This window comes from Staurois parvus, unplaced genomic scaffold (genome assembly GCF_062004578.1).
Source record: "Staurois parvus isolate SC_StPar_1 unplaced genomic scaffold, SC_StPar_1.0 ptg000090l, whole genome shotgun sequence".
NCBI classification, from domain to species: domain Eukaryota; kingdom Metazoa; phylum Chordata; class Amphibia; order Anura; family Ranidae; genus Staurois; species Staurois parvus.
In genome coordinates this window covers 23907000-23922258 of record NW_028317886.1, presented here as the reverse complement: position 1 = coordinate 23922258, position 15259 = coordinate 23907000, and the positions used below count along the sequence as shown (strand labels likewise).

Genomic DNA, 15259 nt, shown 5'->3' with positions numbered 1-15259 from the left:
AAGGAAATACATATGGAGAGAGAGCACTCACCTCATTACCACCGACAGCTTTGGTCAAAATTACTGCTGAGGAAACTGGAGGAGGCATACAGCTTACCGTCTGCAAACTGAAAGAAAACAGAATTAATTAGTAAATATTAAACAATATGCTTGGGTTTTCATTTTTAAAAGTGTTAAGTAATGTGAAATAGTATGCAAGCTCTGGTAGGTTATTTTTTTTTAAATACAATACACTGGCAGAAATAAATGAAGGGAAAAAAATGAAAAAGTTATTTTCATTTTCTCCACACAACATATACTTATTTATTGATTTATCTAACACTGACACTTCTTCGGGACCATTTTGCAAGGTGCAGTGAACTACTGACATCAGTCTGCAGAAATGAACAAATAACCTATGTTCTTATAAAAATCCATATATAAGCACATACAATCCAGGACCAATTTAGCATATTAGCATTGATTTATATATTTGTAAACTAGCTCCATATTTAGAAAATCTAAAGATCAAAATAAACCGCCAGCAAACTGAATTCACCTGCTCAGCCGAATACCATAGTCTATTAAACACTCCTTATTAAATGCCATATATATAGATTGAACATAAAGTAATAATCTGGTCTGAAATAAAACCCCTTAGGATTGTTTCAAAGGCAGCAGTTTTCTACAACACCTCCTTTGGGTCCATTCTGATCTTGGAAGTCATCTATTCCCCATTCATATACATTTTAATCAGTCATCCAGGGATAACACTCTTTAGTTACCCATGGTGTAGGTAAAAGACAATGACAAAAGACCAGGGGTCACCTGATTCTGAAAGAGTCCGTTTTCAAGCGGATCCTATATTGTTGTTATCATGTAAATGAACATAATACCCCAATTTATTCATGTATGTGTCATAATTGCCTGTGATCACCTATTGTAGACTGAGTACATGTGGTTTTTGCCTTCCATTTCTGTATGCTGATCATATGACTGTGTAAACTGAAAATAAAGAATTAAAATAAACCAGCATCTAATCAACAGTACAGTAAGTGTTAGGCTTGTAGGTTCATCGACATCTTACAGCATAATTAGTGCTCATGGTAAGCTAAATTCAGTATAAAGTGTCCCTGGGACCAAAAACGATTTACAGTACTATTTCAGGAGGAGGAAAGGGGCAAACAAAAGCTGCTCATAATTCATGCATATTCCAGATAACACATCTCCTGTCCTATACACTTTATTAGTAACACAGACATACAGTAAATTTTTGTATGGGAAGACTTCAGTTATCATACAAATAAGTTTACCATCTGTCTATTGTATGTATATATATATATATATATATATATATATATATATATATATATACACACATACATACATATACACACACACACACACACACTGCTCAGCATAAACGAGTACACCCATCAGATTTGTCAGAAAACCTTTACTTTCCTTTTAGAATCAACATTTTCTATGGGATACTATAATACAAAATACTCCCACAAATGTGAGCCATTGATTGCAAACAAGATTTGTTCATTTGCACACACAAAAAAGTATTTTTCCTAACAAACTCATTCAAGACCATGTTGCAAAAATGAATACACCCCAATGAAAGTCTTAGGAGCAGAGTTAAATTTTAGACAACAAAATCCTAATTAACAAGAATTCAACTACAGGTGAGTCTAATTATTCCTTAAACAGGTGTCTAGCAGACAGTTGATTATAAAAGGGCATTACTTAACAAAGAAAATAACTTTTTACACAAGAAAGATGAAGGCTAAAGAAGATCAGCAAAGCTTCACTTAATCAGTCAGAATGCTGTAGCAAAAGGAATACAAAAATTTAATTAACAAATATGGAACTGCAACCATCTCACAGAGATGTGCAGGCTGTCCGCGGAAGCTGACACCTCGACAGGAGCGTTTTCTGATGAGAAGCGATCACTGCAGCTGGTTAAAGAAGTAGAACACCAAACTGGGGTGACTGTTTCCCGTGACACAATATGGCATACACTGCAGAGGAATGGCATGCATAGGTGTCATCCACAAAGGAAGCCTCTCCTAAAGCCCATGCACAAAAAAGCCCCCCTAGGGCTCATTCTGAAAAAGAAGATGACTACTGGGACTCTGTACTCTGAAGTGATGAGACCAAGATAAATGGTTTTGGAATTGATGGCTTCAAAACTGTATGGCGTCGCAAAGGTGAAGAGTACAAAAGAAAAATGCATGGTGCCTACAGGGAAACATGGTGGTGGCTGTGTCCTTCTGTGGGTGTACAAAAGTGCTGGTGTCAGTGAGCTACATTTCATTGATAGTATCATGAATTCACAGATGTACTGCTCTATACTGAAAGAGAAGATGCTACCATCACTCTGCGCCCTTGGTCGCCATGCACTTTTCCAACATGACAATGATCCAAAACACATGAAGAAAAACAGGGTGAAAGTGATTCAGTGGCCAAGTATGTCTCCTGATCTGAAGCCAATTGAACACCTATGGTAAATTCTGAAGAGACAAGTTGAGCATCACTCTCCATCCAGCATCCAGGCTCTAATGGTTAGTTCACACCAGATGCAGTCCAGTGCTGGGGGTTTTTTGCATCAAAAATGCATGCGCAGTGTTTTCTATGTATTCCAATGACCCTAGTTCACACCAGTGCAGTCAGTTTCAGTCAGTTTCCGTTGCAGAAAAAAAAAGTAGACCATGCTGCATTTTTTCTGCAGAGAACTGTACTGGAACATAACAAACTGTACCAGAATGGAATGTGAACTGTAAGCAAAAACTTATCCGGAATGCATTATTGTGGTGTGAACTGGCCCTAAAAGAGGTCGTCCTTGAAGAATGGAAAAAGATAGATGTTGCAGTATGTCGACAACTTGTTCATTCCATGCCTAGAAGACTTGGTGCTGTCCTTACAAATCATGGAGGTCATACAATATACTAGATGTAGTAGTTTTTGTTGTGGGGTGTATTCATTTTTGCATGAACTAATTTGAGTAAAACTGAAGATTTTGTAATCTAAGTTATATTATTAACCTTACTTTCATGTAATGAGCTAAACAAATGTTATAAAAAAAAAAACTCGGTTTTGTCAAAATTTTGGAAATTGTTCTTGTGTTCATTGAGATATTGATTAAAATCTTACTTTTCAAAGGCGTGTACTTATTTATGCTGAGCACTGTACAGTATGTGCATTCATAACAAGTCTATTCCTAGCTCCATATCACAGGAGATCAGGCCTAAAGCAACTTCAGAAATAATCCTTCCTTACATGGACATTATTTTTTTTTTCTTTTAACTGGCAGGACTTTCAGACCATAATTCTAGTTTGTGGTGTTTAAAGATTAATTGAGTAACATTTCAGTTTCTATAATACAGTATGTAAGGAAAATTCTGGATATTTTATAAACATGGAAAAAGCAAAGCAGCAAACTACAGGGGATGTCTTTACAAAGATAAGATTCTGGCCCCTTTTTACATCTTACCCTACTGCCAAGTTATCTCCTGTAATCAAGATGCTGCCTGGCCAATGTTAGGCTCCCCTGAAAACCTGTTGGGCTCCCAAAATGTATCAGAAAGTGCTCAGAATCTGCCATCTCCTCTTGCACTCAGTCTCTGCTATGCACTATTATCCACTAGCACTGTATACAGTTCTCTGTCATCATGGGTTCTTGCTCTAAAATTTGTTTCCAATTACAGCTACCCTCCTGCCCTGCCCATGAGATGTTTAGCATCCTTAGGGTTTCGGTTGATGGATCTTTGGTTGATGGTCAGAAAAATCATGTTGACTTCCATTTAATTGGGCAGTACATATGACAGTTCAGAGACTGCATTTGACCTGCTTTGTGTTGCTTTGCATTTCTTTAGAGACACACTGTCCTACTGTGGTGCATGTTTTCCATTCAAACAAAGCTGTATGTGTTTGAATAGTGAACCTGGCATTTGAAAGGAACACCCTTTGATATGAGCTTTCTGGTCCATTTGGCCCTTGTTATCTGCTGTAAAGTGGAAAGTTGGTATGAGACCATTTGTGGGGCCTTCCTGAAAGGTTTTAGGTCTATGGGGCACCTGTGCAGCAGTAAGGGTAGCACGGGTTGTTATGTTCATTCCTTTGGAAAAGCAAATTTAGGTATTTTTTGCCTGTTAATCAATTTTGTATATTTCTCATGACCAAAACACAAAAGGAGACCCTGTGTGTCACAGTAATTGCTAATTGTGCTGACCACAATCCCTATTCTTTCTTCTGCCTAAAGAGCATTGAATATATAGCTCCCTTAGGGAGAAATTGAACAGTGGTCATAATCATTTGTGCTAAAGGAGACTGCAGTACACTGCAAGCCTTGGTAATACAGAGAAAGTTGAAAAATGATCTATCGTAGAGTCATGTGCTGGTAGGCGTAGATGCAGAATCCAAAATTTAATTTTGATGATGTATTACACGAGTGATGCAATAAAGATTTTGTGCAGATTCAGTTTGGAGTAAATCAGATTTTTGTTTTTCAGGCGCGTGCTTCAACCTTTCAGACTTACGCTCTCTTTTGTTGTCGATCTTAGAATTATGTAGAAATAGTGCAGCCTTACTCTCTATTAGCCTCAAAACCAGTTTCTAAGTGAGGAAGCTTTTGAACATACTTATACGTATGCACATAATGATTAGTTGTATCACCAGAGATATGCAGAGCTGGATACAAAACAGAATATATAAAATTCTGGATTATTACGAGTTACCACAATCCGAAGACATAGAACAGCAGGAATTTCTTCTCCACAAGGTAAAGGAATAAGTAGAGTAGGAATGACACTGTCAGTTATTTTGGAAGCAAGATTATACACATATACACACACAGAACATTAAGCTACACAGTACCTAGCAGTACATTATGAATGTTACAACAAGAGGTTTTTCACACAGTGCTAGATGTACTGGATCACAAGATGTTTTTCACACAGTACCCAGTTCTATCCAGCTGCTGTGGTCATGAAAAGAGGTATTTCTTTCTCTTCTGGATCTTGCACTTTTTACACTTCACTGCAGCAGGATACATTTGACTACTCCCACTATAGCATGAAACATAACTTGGTTTTACATAACACTACTACAGAGATACAAAACCATGTGGTTCAGTTGGCCCACCTAAGTCCACCTTATATATTTTTCTGACCAATTTTACTTGTCATAACAAACAATGCTTTGTTTCTCTTGTACGCAAGACATTTAGATTAGTATGTTTACGGGTAGACTCAAAGTCCTCTCAAAGATCAATTAAAAGTTAAGGACTGGCCCTTTAAAATATGCTTGTTTTAAACTTTAATGTAGATCCAAACTGTAACAAGCAGGCATCAAGGAGGCAAGGTAAATGCATAAACATCATCAAAAACTTAACTGCAAATATGATGTCTGGCATTGTTCCCCCCTTTAGGTCATACAACCTGCGGTCATCAGCACCTCTACACCATGGGTTCTGATATCTGCAGAGGATTAATTCACTTTAAATGAAATCTCTGCTGAAGTATGTGCCCCACCATGATAACCTCAGATTGAATGACCCTGAATTGGAACTGTTAGAGGACCCGCTTTGCCTAATTGTTAGGCAAGTTTATGCTGTTTTATTTGCCAGCACCATTTTTCCGCTAATGCCAGCCTGATTAAAGCAGGCCTAACTTTACAGTTTAGGACCACGTTCGGCAAATGCATTTTTTGGGATGTTCTACATTTATATGACGCAACACTGAAATGTTTCATTCTCAGTCTACATGTCAGAACTATGTGATTTGTATTTTACCATTTTAAGTTTAGATCTGTTGCCTTAAGAAAAACAGAAAAATCTGTCTGAATGTTCATATTTTTTATTTTCTCCAACTATTCTACTATAACTGATATTACAAAAAAAAATGCAAAATTCCATTGTGAAGATTCACAGCTGCAATTATCTCTTGGCCTGGTTGTGCAGGATAAGAATATGAATGAGAAAGAATGATTTAATGTAAACTGCTTTGACTGTTGTCTTTGGGAAATAGCCTCTTCTCTTATTCTTCAAGTGTTGTAATTCAATGAAGGTTTGAATGATTTCCATGATCCTTTGCTATATTCATCCAGCCTACTACATCCTAAGGGAGTTACAATTTTAAAAACCAAAATGCATTAAGCACTTGGAATGATTATACGGGACCAATTCTGAAAGTATTTCTGACACAAGGACAGCAGAAGGGAAGTCTGTACATCTGCAGTGGAATGGGAATAAAGGACACTTATTAGTGCTTAACGAAGAGCTCAGTGTCACACACAAGACGATCTGATTTAAATAAAAGAAGGTTTCATGGTCGGCGTGATGAATGCAACTGATTGGCTGATGTGTTTAGCTTAATTTCTCTTGACATCTTAATCCTTCCTACCCGTCAGTTAGCCCCTGAACATTAACATAAGTCAGACACATCAGCCGTAATAAAGGCTTAAATATTGTACACTCTATCAGTGTTAAAGTACATATTTGAGAACATCCTGTACTGCCGTTCATAATGCTTTCCCTTTCAAATATTTGTTTATGCTTAAGAACATCGATGACCTTTGTGTTTTAGCATTCACAATGAATGAACAGACTCATTTGGAAGTCATTGTGTTACTGTATTCTATTTTTACTTTTATGTTTTGTAATTTTGTAGGGAAAAAAAACCATTTTGTTCTAGTAGCCTTACCTCCTAACCAGAAAAATCACTGTGCCCATAACAATTATCCTGAGCACTGAAGAATTGTCCCATAAAAAAAAAAAAACTGCCACATTTTCACTTAAAATTCACATGCTTGATAAAATCCTATGGCAGGCTCAGAATCTTGCAAAAATCCATGGGCTGTCTCTGACTATTCAAAAGCAAAATTTTTTCATTGGTGTTCAGCTTTAGTTATGGCCAAATTAGTCAAAATTTTTCTGAAACTTTGCCATAAAAAAGTTCAAGACCGCAAATTACAGTGGAGAACTTTTTTATAGCCTGATAAAATGATCAAATACTGCATGGTAGAAACTGAAGACATTTCAAGTCTTCCCTACAAAGATTGTGCTACCTTGCTTTCCCCTAACAAAATAAAAAAAACATGTAGTTGAATCAGGGGTGCCCAAAGCTTTGCATAACAGTACTACAGACCATAGATAGAAAAAACGTTAATAATATCCTCATTATGGACAAAACCATTACACCCTCATAAACAGTTAAATAATTCTGTATTCAAAAAGGTTTCCTCTTTAAATTAGAACTGTATCTTTTTGCTGAATGCAACCCACCTGATCCAATAATCATCCTCAACTGCATCCCATGATCTGCTGGCTGCTACACAGCCTTCCTTCTGAAAACGTCCTCAATGAGGTCTTCTTAAGGCTGCACATTCCCATTCATTCCTATGTGGAGAGGCGTATTATGCAGGACTTCTGGAGGCCACAAGTATAGCCCCCAGTAGGACTAAAATATAAATGCAAAAGCGAGCGCTTTTCAATCTTGTATGCAAGCAGCTAGCATAATGAAACCCCTAGAACCCTTGAACATATAACAATATAAAAATGCAGCACTTGAATATAATTGAAGTGTAAACGTGACAAAAGCGCAAATTGATGAGCTGTTATGTGACAGTAGTGATGTCTTAATGAAGACAGAAAGTATGACGTGACAGTAGTAAACACAATATATCACATAAATTTAAAAAAACGACATAAGTCCATTCACTAAAGTACAGGTGCATCAATAATTCAAATAGGGAGATGTCAATCAATCCCATTCAGCTTCCATCACATAATAAGGTGCTCGTGACTTCCGTGATAAGCAATATAGGGTGTGCTTGCACTCACCAGACGTAAAATATTACGCATGTAGTATATGGGCACTGGTGGTCATCTGGAACCCAGTAGGGATGTAGTACTCCAACGGCAGTCCTGGTGACCTTTAAGCCCGCTATTGTTGGAGGACTTAGCCCCATAAGGTGGACTTCATTGTGATGCTGTACTTACCTGATGCCGGATGTAACTTAAACCTGTGAGCGGTTCCTACTACCAGAGAGGGGCCAATAAGAGGTCTGGAGGATAGTTCCTGGATTTATCGAGTGCCGTTGGAGTACTACATCCCTACTGGGTTCCAGATGACCACCAGTGTCCATATACTACATATGTAATATTTTACGTCTGGTGAGTGCAAGCACACCCTATATTGCTTATCACGGAAGTCACGAGCACCTTATTATGTGATGGAAGCTGAATGGGATTGATTGACATCTCCCTATTTGAATTATTGACGCACCTGTACTTTAGTGAATGGATTTATGTTGTTTTTTATATTTATGTGATATATTGTGTTTACTACAGTCACGGCATAGTTTTCTGTCTTCATTAAGACATCACTATTGTCACATAACAGCACATCAATTTGCGCTTTTGTCACGTTTACACTTCAATTATATTCAAGTGCTGCATTTTTATATTATTATAGCCCCCAGTAGGAATGAACAGGGCCACTGTGCACATGCCTAGGCAAAAAAAGGACAAGGCGAGATGGTTTCAGAAGCAAGAGGTCTCACAGTAAAGGTTGCTGGATCACATTAAGGATGTTGGAGGACAAAAGGTGAGTATCAGACCAGATGGCCTGCAGTCAATAACAGACAACCTGTTCCAAAGGTATAGTTGTCCCTGAAAGTTATCAGTAGCCCTTGGCTGCGGAACCTTGTTTATTCAACAGTCATGTGTCACATGACTGGTTTCCCAAAGTTTAAAAATAAACAGATATTAAAACGTAAACCTCTATGCTTTTTGCATAAAATGTTCCTTGAACGCATAAATAGCAGCAGAATAAAATACAATTCACTCTATTATAATGTATAATGGAGTGAATTGTATTTTATGCTGTTGCTGCTATTTCTGAATTTAAAGAGCTGCTTTATACTTTTGAATTAAGAGTCCTGCAGTCCAAATGGGAGTTGTTCTCCCTGCTTATGCCAATAAGAGTGTAACTGGTGCATAGGGCAATATTTGAATGAGGCATGCAACTTTTCAATTACATTCTTTTGAATGACATTATGTAAGACATACCCCTTTAAAAGCCATTCATTGATTGGAGTAAGTGACAACACTTGAAGGAAAAACCATATTGCGGTTGGAAAGAAGACGAGTGTAAACAACTGGACGAAGAGGTGAAGTTTCACATGCATCAATGCACTGGTCAGTTCCTAAAAGAGAACATTTGCAATATTATTAAACTGTGTAGATATTAATTACAGCAAAAAAAGGTGTTGTAGGGTTCATACTCCCAGGGTAGCATTCATGGGCAGCTTATGTTATGTAAACACATTACAGTGGATACAGAAACTTGAAGGATAAAGACACATACCAAAAAGCATAAACCACCAAACAAAAATATTCTGCATTCAATTTGTTTCCACAACAAATAAAGTATACAAATATGACTAGAAAATATTCTATAAAAATACTGCTGGGTGTTTCTTCACAGTTGATGGGAAGAAATCAATTTGCACATTGCATAGCCTCTAGATTTAATAATTCCAGATATCTAGATTGTATATTCCATTGTAATGGTAAAGTATTCCTTTCAGCAAGTTGCCAACCATCTCACAGGCCAGCTTGGAATATATTGGTAGAACTTCTGATGAATTTGTAACCCACTGTAATTTGAAGACGTGCTGTATACATCCAACTTGCACATGGCGCACATATACTTTCTAGAAGATTACTTTGAACAAACAGGCCCTTTCAAGCAAAAAGTTCTCACATAAAGCTCAACGTACGGTTTTAATAAATGTGATATATTATAGACACCAGCATATTTTATATTACTTTGTATACTTTTTTATTTCTGAAATATGTTTTATTTTTATCTATAGAGAGTAAACAAGTAGCAAACACAATGTTGTCATTTTTTTTTTTTTGCTTTATGCTGTTTGGTGGGTGTGTATGGTCTTTAGTTTTCTGTACCTACTATAAAATATTAATATACTACTAGCAAAATTCTACGTAGAATATTACACATATCTACCACCCTGGTTTCACTAACCTGGTTGCCATCATATTCATAAATGTCTTTGAGGCCTACCAGCTGCTGGGTACATTAAGACAAATGTCTTGCTCTGTATAAGGCATCACATTATGGCATTCTGATGGCATTGTGCCTCCATCAGTCAAGAGCTGCATGGAGCTTAGACACAAATTCCACTTTTTTTTTTTACAACAAAACAATAGATAGGCACTACCTATATGAAGGGGTTTCCAGTCAAGAAAATGTATATTGCAAGGCACTGGCTGGAGGAATTATGGGTGCTGTATATGTGTTGCCTAGGTTTCTCACCTACATGTGGTGAGGGGCTCCAGCGTGTATGACTGATATGGGGAAAACAAAATGTTTGTTTTCCAAGTATCTTAAAATGTCCTAGAACCCAAAATCATTGTATATCTTTTGGTTGATAAAGCCTTTATCCCTAGGTCCACATCTTACCTTAGCCAAACCTCACTTGTGTGCATAGGCCTTTATATACAGGTGAAACTCGAAAAATTAATATATGAGATAGACTCATTACATGCAAAAGCAAGATAGTTCAAGCCGTGATTTGTCATAATTGTGATGATTATGGCTTACAGCTCATGAAAACCCCAAATCCACAATCTCAGAAAATTAGAATATTGTGAAAAGATGCAATATTCTCAGCTCAAAGTGTCCCACTCTAATCAGCTAATTCCGCCATTACACCTGCAAAGGGTTCCAGAGCCTTTAAATGGTCTCTCAGTCTGGTTCAGTAGGAATCATAATCATGGGAAAGACTGCTGACCTAACAGTTGTGCAGAAAACCATCATTGACACCCTCCATAAGGAGGGAAAGCCTCAAAAGGTAATTGCAAAAGAAGTTGGATGTTCCCAAAGTGCTGTAGCAAAGCACATTAATAGAAAGTTTTGTGGAAGGGAAAAGTGTGGAAGAAAAAGGTGCACAAGCAGCAGGGATGACCGCAGCCTGGAGAGGATTGTCAGGAAAAGGCCATTTAAAACTGTTGGGGACTTTCACAAGGAGTGGACCGAGGCTGGAGTCAGTGCATCAAGAGCCAGCACACAGACAGATCCTGGAAATGGGCTTCAAATGTCGTATTCCTCTTGTCAAGCTGCTCCTGAACAACAAACAGAAGCGTCTTACCTGGGCTAAAGAAAAACAGTCCTGGTCTGTTGCTCAGTGGTCCAAAGTCCTCTTTTCTGATGAGAGCAACTTTTGCATCTCAGTTGGAAACCAAGGACCCAGAGTAAGGAGGAAGAACGGAGAGGCACACACTGCAAGATGCTTGAAGTCCAGTGTGAAGTTTCCATAGTCTGTGTTGATTTGGGGAGCCATGTCATCTGCTGGTGTTGGTCCACTGTGCTTCATTAAGTCCAGGGTCAACGCAGCCATCTACCAGGAGATTTTGGAGCACTTTATGCTTCCTTCTGCAGACGTGCTTTTTGGGGATGCTGACTTCATTTTCCAGCAGGACTTGGCACCTGCCCACACTGTCAAAAGCACCAAAACCTGGTTCAGTGACATTGGGATTACTGTGCTTGATTGGCCAGCAAACTCGCCTGACCTGAACCCCACAGAGAATCTATGGGGCATTGCCAAGAGAAAGATGAGACATGAAACCGAACAATGCAGAAGAGCTGAAGGGCGCTATTGAAACATCCTGGTCTTCCATAACACCTCAGCAGTGCCATAGGCTGACAGCTTCCATGCCACGCCACATTGAGGCAGTAATTGCTGCAAAAGGGGCCCAAACCAAGTACTGAGTACATATGCATGCTTATACTCTGATATTGTCCGATATTGTTCTATGTACAATCCTTGTTTTATTGATTGCATGTAATATTCTAATTTTCTGAGATTCTGGATTTGGGGTTTTCATGAGCCATAATCATCACAATTATGACAAATCACAGCTTGAACTATCTTGCTTTGCATGTAATGAGTCTATCTCATATATTAATTTCACCTTTTAAGTTGCATTACTGAAATAAATGAACTTTTGCGTGATATTCTAATTTTTTGAGTTTCAACTGTATGTGAGCTGACTGATGCTCAGGGCTCTCTCGCCATAGCTGCTACTGTGTGAAAAGGCTGACTGGTAACAGTGCACTAGAATGGTACAGGCGCTGCCTGTTTTTTGGGGAACTCATTACGGGGCACCCTGTAGTCTGGAGCGGACCTGAATTTAGTTAGTAGCTTTGAATAGTTTTATGCTATGGACTTGCTGTACTAAGCTCTCCTGCAGGGAAACTGTGTTTGTTGCCTTGCTAAATAAAAGTGAAAAGCCTGGTTAGAATGTTCCTGCCCGAGACTCTCCTGCCAAATTTGCTTTTAAATTGGCTTGTTGGACACATTTCCAGACAATGGAAGAGTTCGCTCTATTGATTGACAAACCTTTTCCCCAATAAAGACATTACAGCCCACCTATAAGACCACCCCTATATACCTGGTTCTCTCCAGCATACTCTTCTCTGAGGAAGGGATTGAACGTTGGGATCCAATCTGATTGCGCTCCTTCCCCTTCACCTCACGGCCTTCTATGGTGGTGGTGGTGGGGAGGGGGGGGAGTGTGATGCGTCGGCGTCCAGCGGAGAGGGTGAGAGACACATGCTAACCCCCTCTGTCATCCTTCCTCGATAACTTAAGTTACATTTCATAGCACTCATCTTTCACCCCCCCCCCCTTCCCTACTCTTCCCTCCTCTCCCCCCCCCCATTTTTTTTCTCTCTCTCTTTTCCCTTTCTTTTGCTGGGACGGTGCTTCCGGCATGCTAAACTGAACATTTTTATACCTGACCTGGAATCACATTATCAATTAACATACCTCAGTGTAATTTCTCCACATCCACCACTTTCAAATATGTTCTCGAATGTCAATGATTCCATGTTCTGGGCTATCATGAATCTACGCATGATATTGACAATAGGTTCGTATGACCATAGTTACTCAAAACCTGTTTATTTTTTGTCCTTCTAGATTCACATCCTCCTTTTAGTTCGCTAAGTTGTTGTTTGGGGTCTGCCCCCTCATTCTTCTGTGTTCAACTTCCATGTCAAGTTTTTTTTTCCTCTTTCTTTTTGTGTGACTTACTCTTGTTATAAGGCTAGATGCTTCTTGCAAACTGTTGTATCGATACAACCCATGCTTTTGTCTATGTTTTTCGATGCTCAATAAATCTTTATTGGGAAAAAAAAAAAAAAGAATGTTCCTGGGTGCCCCTGCCTTTTGCATGATTTATCGTTGCCACTATCAGTTAGGCCTGTCCCCCTTACAACATATATATAATGCATGAGCAACCAGTCTAAGAACCAGGAGTGGGCTGGTCTTGGCCCTTTTCAGGAGGGCAACATAACTTTCTCTTTTAGCCATGGTTCACACTGATGCGGTGTGGAATTTGCAGTGTTTTTTGTGAGAATTCCACACCGCATCAGAATTGCACCCCGTTCATGCGAACCGCTGCGGATGTGTATGTTAACAAAACCCCGAAAGCGGTCGGCAAAACGTGGTGCGATGTGCAGAACCGGATCGCATAGGTGTGAATAACCATACGATCCGATTCTAGTGCGGACCAAAAAAAAAAGGGTCCTGCACGTTTTTGGTGCGGTGCGATTAGAGCCATACATAATGTATGGCTCCAATAGCACCGCACGCAAATCGCATGTGATTTGCACAGCGAATCACAAGCGATATACCGCACCGCATTAATGTGAACCCAAGCTTAAAGACCATTTCTATCAACAATCTCACAGCCTGCACTGAATATTTTAGCAATATGAAAACATTACACCAAAACAGGATATTTTGTTTGCTAAAGCATTGGATATGTTAAATAACTGTCATTAAAAAAAAAAATACTTGTTATGTTTAATAAGTTTTTTTGTCCTTTGTTTTATCCCATGCAGCATATTTGCAGCCACTTTCTGTCTACATATATGCACTCCAGGGATGACTGAACGGCATTTCTCAGGGCAGGTTTACTTTTGTTGACATTAGCGGACTATGCCTGAATAATGTATGTAGAAATGGCCACTTGTACATCGGAAGCCCATATAACATGATGACAAGATGTAGGAGCACAAGTGAAAGAAATTGAGAGATGTCTCCTTACAGCAGGGAAGCACCTGAAAAAGAACCTTTATGGCAGGTTACCAGGTTTTATTTCAAGAAGGCATAATTTATGTGTACTGTAATCACGTACCTCTACGTCAGCTGACTCTTCCAGGTTCGGTGGTGCACATGCACACACCCCCTGCTGACCTGTCCTGTGATTGGACACAGCACAAGTATGGCAGCAGATTTCAACCAATGATTTTGGCTCAAGACAGCTAGTCGGCTGTGTCCAATCACACACAAGAGTTCTGTGTTTACTAAAACACAGAACTCTGTGTACAGGAAACAACCATCTGGCTATTTTTTCTCTCTGCAAAGCAAGGAAAGAAAAACAGCCAGACAGGAAACTAAAAGCAGAACACATTACACATTGTTAGGCACACAGTTACCACTTTGATTGCCCTTAGATGTTAGCCCCTTCCCAGCCTGTGTCATTAGTACAGCGAGTTTACAGTATTATCATTGATCACTGCATTAGTGTCATTAGCAACATCAGTGTCAGTTAGTAACCCTCCCAGATAGTGCCTGATAGCACCAGATTGCCCGCCACCCTATCACAGGCCTACTGTAACTCGCTGATCCCCGCCATTACAGTATAGCGTCTGCAGCTGCATAAATTCTGGTATGTATACACAATTGTTTGAAGACGGTTTAATTTTTGCTCAAACCAATCAACATATACTTATTATTGAAATTTTTATTCTACCAAACACCAAGACATGTAGCTGAATACATTTTGGCCTCAATGTACAAAGAAACTGTATTTTTATTAGATATGTTTTAGAACAGAAATCAGAAAAAAACTTTTGTCAAAATTTTTTTTTTTTTTTATTACATAAAAAATAAAAGCCCAGTGGGGATCAAATACCACCTAAAGAATTATAAAAATGTAATTTGTGTACAGCGTTGCATGACTGCACAAATGCCAGTTAAAGTAGTGCAGTGCAGAGTAGAAAAAAAATGGTTTGGTCATGAAAGGGGTAAAATCTTCCAGAGGTCAAATGGTTAATAGGACGTTGACAATGATCTTGTAAACGCAAAGAAATGGCTATTCTGTTTTGCAGTCTTCTGACATTCAATTAGAAAAATCTGCAAAACATTATTTCTCACTACTTTGGAAAAACATGAAAGT

The 15259-nt window shown here is 38.7% G+C and overlaps 1 protein-coding gene across 1 annotated transcript in view; it reads right to left on the bottom strand.

Annotated features, from left to right (window-relative positions):
• The window catches only part of SLC10A7 (solute carrier family 10 member 7), a 276262-nt gene that overhangs the window by 212672 nt on the left and 48331 nt on the right, over window positions 1-15259 (bottom strand). Inside the window, exons 3-4 of the mRNA XM_089670484.1 lie at window positions 9056-9192; window positions 32-107 (exon numbers count right to left, since the gene is read on the bottom strand). Of these exons, the coding sequence (XP_089526610.1) occupies window positions 32-107; window positions 9056-9192 (213 nt within the window). The remainder of the gene's footprint in view (window positions 1-31; window positions 108-9055; window positions 9193-15259) is intronic.